This window comes from Triticum urartu, chromosome 1A (genome assembly GCF_056163025.1).
Source record: "Triticum urartu cultivar PI428250 chromosome 1A, HENAU_Tu73, whole genome shotgun sequence".
Classification (NCBI taxonomy): domain Eukaryota; kingdom Viridiplantae; phylum Streptophyta; class Magnoliopsida; order Poales; family Poaceae; genus Triticum; species Triticum urartu.
The window spans coordinates 110334241-110338082 of NC_141873.1; the positions used below are offsets into that span (position 1 = coordinate 110334241).

The window sequence follows — 3842 nt, forward strand, 5'->3', positions numbered from 1 at the left end:
AAGGCAAGTAACACTTTGATCATATCCCTTTACCACCCTGTTTTTATGCATTAGTTAAAATCCTCAAACATTGCATGATTAGGATGACATTAACTTGTGGGTTGGGAAGTAGTTGATGAGGTAGAACCTATTACCCTGTTACACTCAAACCCTTGGGAGTTACTTCTACGCTTTGCTTATACTGCTATGCTATGCTCGTAGACGTGGTTTGGATGAGTGAAATCCATGACAGATGTGAGATTGTTAATTAATGGTTCAACTTAAGGTGGCAACTTAAATTTTACATCTGGGTGGATTGAGGCACCTGGAGTACCCAGTGTTGCCTGTATTTTTGGAAATCCCGGAGTACCCGTGTGATCTTCCTATGGACCGCCACCCATGCTCAAAGGGAACTAAGATTATTCATGCTAGAAACTTCCGTGTGCAGCCACAAGCTATTATGGGCTCTAGCATAGTTGAGTAAGTTACGTGAAGCTCTTGAAGAGGTAGATCAGTAGGTAGTGGATTTGTAGGTTTGGTATGATCTACCCGGAGTAGAGAGTTAATGTTTCTGAAAGACTGCGTCTCGGTCATCCGTTTCTCAAACACCCTGTAGTGCAAGAAATCCAACGGAGGAGATCGAGTCTTGTGGGGAAAAGTGCGCAAACCTCTGCAGAGTGTATAAACTAATCATGGTTAGCCGTGTCCCCGGTTATGGACAATCTTGAGTATCTAGTAATTGGAGTATCTTAAGTATCTCATCACTCTTAAAAAATATTGTTGGGTTGTTAATCACTTTAATTGGGATTGAGTTGGAGGAACCTTCTCAATGATGTTTCAACTACCATGATAGTAAAATTTAAAATCTATTCCTTTGTTGTAGGGAAAAATTGGCTTTTCGCAAAACTGTAACCATAGAGCTTTCCACCAGCCAAATATGCATGTAGTGATAGCATTATTCTGTTCTTGCTCTACTGTGTTACTTTGCTAGCATATTCCATGTGCTGACCCGTTTCGGGCTGCAACATATTATGTTGCAGACTTTTTAGACGAGGAGTAAGTTTCGTTAGGTCATTGCCGTGCAGCCCAGCTATGCCGTTGGAGTTGATGGACTCACTTTATCTTCCAAGCCTTCCGTTGTTATCATATTAGATGGCCTTAAGCCATATTATTGTAATAAGTTCTCTTTTGAGACATTCGATGTAATAAGTGTGTGATTGCCACTCTGTTATAAATCCTTCGAGTACTGTGTGTCAGCATTACCGATCCAGGGATGACACTAAAGCACAGAGACTTGACCGTTTGAGGTCGGGTCGCTACAGTTTTACAACCAAATCGAAATTGTTTTGAATGAACATAATGAACTAATACATCTATTGGTTGCCAATGTGACTCCATACGTGCTCAACCAAGTCATTTCAATATCCAAATGAGTGTGCCAATCACGCAGTTCACGATGGAATTGGACAAACTGTTCAAACATGGCCGGTTCTTGGTGCAGGGGCTCAATATTTCCACCTTGATAATCAAATCCTTGGTCGAAAATCCTGTCATCAGGCTCGTCCTCGACGATCATGTTGTGCATGATCACACAAGCAGTCATCACCTCCCAAAGCTTCCCTTCATCCCATGACAGTGCTGGGTTTCGGATGATGCTCCACCGGATTGAAGCACACCAAAAGCACATTCCACATCCTTTCTAGCACTCTCTTGCATTTGGGCAAATCTATTTCTCTTCCCATCTTGGGGGTTCGAGATTGTCTTCACAAAAGTTGACCACTGAGGACATATACCATCAGCTAGGTAGTATCCCTTGTTGTACTGGTGGCCGTTGATCTCAAAGTTGACAGGTGGGGAGTGGCCTTCTGCAAGCCTTGCGAAGACTGGAGAACACTGCATCACGTTGATATCATTGTGAGAACCTGCCATGCCGAAGAAAGAATGACATATCCAAAGATCCTGCGAAGCCACCGCTTCTAATATGACAATGCACGCTTTGACATGCGCCTTGTACTGGCCCTACCAAGCAAATGGATAGTTCTTCCACTCCGAGTGCATACAATCTATGCTGCCAAGCATGCCTGGAAAGCCTCTAGCTGCGTTGGTCGCCAACAATCTCTTTGTATCAGCGGCAGTTGGCTGCCTCAAGTACTCAGGGCCAAACACTACCACCACGGCCTGACAGAACTTTTACAGTGACATCAGACATGTGGTCTCACTCATACGCACATACTCATCCACCAGATCGCCTGGAATTCCATATGCAAGCATGCGGATGGCCGCGGTGCATTTCTGGTAAGAGGAGAATCCAAGCTTGCCAAGGGCATCCGTCTTGCACTCGAAGTATGGGTCATGAGCAACCACTCCCTCTTGGATACGATAGAACAGATGCCTTACCATACGAAAACGGCGATGGAATTTATCCGGCTTGAACAGTGGGGTGTTCGCAAAGTAATCGGTATAGAGCAGGGTGTGGCCTCTCTCCATGTTGCGGTTCAGGTTGGGAGCACGGCCAGGGAGTGACCCCCTGTACCGAGGAAGCTGCCGTTCAATGTGGTCGTGAACGACCAATGTAGCCACCACAAGATCTTCATCATCCGACGACGAATCGTCTGATGAATAAATGAAGTGGTGGAAGAAAAATTCATCTTCACTGTCCATACCTTTGTGGGAAAACTGTCGAACACCTTGCGGTCGCGGTGGCAAAGAGGTCGTGATTGTTGGGGAACGCAGTGATTTCAAAAAAATTCCTACGCACACGCAAGATCATGGTGATGCATAGCAACAAGAGGGGAGAGTATGTCTACGTACCCTCGTAGACCGAAAGCGGAAGCGTTTATCAACGCGGTTGATGTAGTCGCACACCTTCACAATCCGTCCCGATCAAGTACCGAACGTACGGCACCTTCGCGTTCAGCACACGTTCAGCTTGATGACGTCCTCACCTTCTTGATCCAGCAAGAGGGGCGAAGTAGTAAATGAGTTCCGGCAGCACGACGGTGTGCTGACGGTGTTTGTGAAGAACAATCTCCACAGGGCTTCGCCTAAGCACTACAAAAACTATTACGGAGGATAAACTAGAGGGGACAGGGTTGCCGGCACACGGCTTGGTGTTTCTTGATCTCTTTTTGGTGCTAGCCCTACCCCTCTATTTATATGTTGAGCCTTGGGGTCGAAACTTGAAGTAAAAGCCTCCACAAAGTGGGTTTCACCCGAAAGGCAAGAGTCCTTTGTAACGCCCTCGATGCGGCTATAGCTCCCATGTGTCGAGGCACGACTTAGAGACATAACCGCATTGAAAGCAATGTCGCCAGTTAGGCAATCTTCACAACATCCCATGTAATATAAATAATAAAGGGGAGATACATAGTTGGCTTACACTCGCCACGTCAATCAAAGTACATAAATAGCATTACAGCATTCAAACACTCATGGCCCGACTACGGCGCCAAAATAAAAGATAAACCCAACATGCGACACGGTCCCGATCACCCCAACTGGGCACCACTACTGATCATCAGGGAAAGACACGTAGTATCGTTGAGAGTCCTCGTCGAACTCCCACTTGAGCTCAAGCGCGTCATCTAGAGCGGAAACATCAGGCCCTGCATCTGGTTTGGAAGTAATCTGTGAGCCACAGGGACTCAGCAATCTCGCACCCTCGCGATCAAGACTATTTAAGCTTAATAGGTAAGGCAAGGTAATATATGTGGAGCTGCAGCAAGCGACTAGCATATATGGTGGCTATCATGTTCGCAAAAGAGAGCGAGAAGAGGAGGCAAAGCGCGAGCGAGTAACTAGAGGGCATCCTGCGGCAAGCATTACTCCAACACCGTGTTCACTTCCCGGACTCCGCCGAGAAG

At 46.3% G+C, this 3842-nt stretch overlaps 1 protein-coding gene across 1 annotated transcript; it reads right to left on the reverse strand.

The window, feature by feature from the left end:
• Positions 1 to 1581: 1581 nt before the first annotated feature.
• On the reverse strand, positions 1582 to 2640 carry LOC147990281 (uncharacterized). Its single transcript, XM_087537837.1, has 3 exons — positions 2209 to 2640; positions 2040 to 2157; positions 1582 to 1901 (listed from the first exon to the last, which is right to left on the reverse strand). Exons 1-3 carry the CDS (start codon positions 2638 to 2640, stop codon positions 1582 to 1584), a joined length of 870 nt encoding a protein of 289 aa, XP_087393963.1.
• Positions 2641 to 3842: the final 1202 nt, after the last annotated feature.

What these genes read in the sequence shown, in the direction of transcription:
- LOC147990281 (XM_087537837.1), bottom strand. Translation starts at nt 2,640, where the DNA reads ATGGACAGTGAAGATGAATTTTTCTTCCACCACTTCATTTATTCATCA. An exon ending in GCGATCTGGTGGATGAGTAT is followed by an intron (nt 2,158 to 2,208) that starts GTGCGTATGAGT and finishes AAGTTCTGTCAG; the next exon opens with GCCGTGGTGGTAGTGTTTGG. An exon ending in CATGCTTGGCAGCATAGATT is followed by an intron (nt 1,902 to 2,039) that starts GTATGCACTCGG and finishes TCGGCATGGCAG; the next exon opens with GTTCTCACAATGATATCAAC.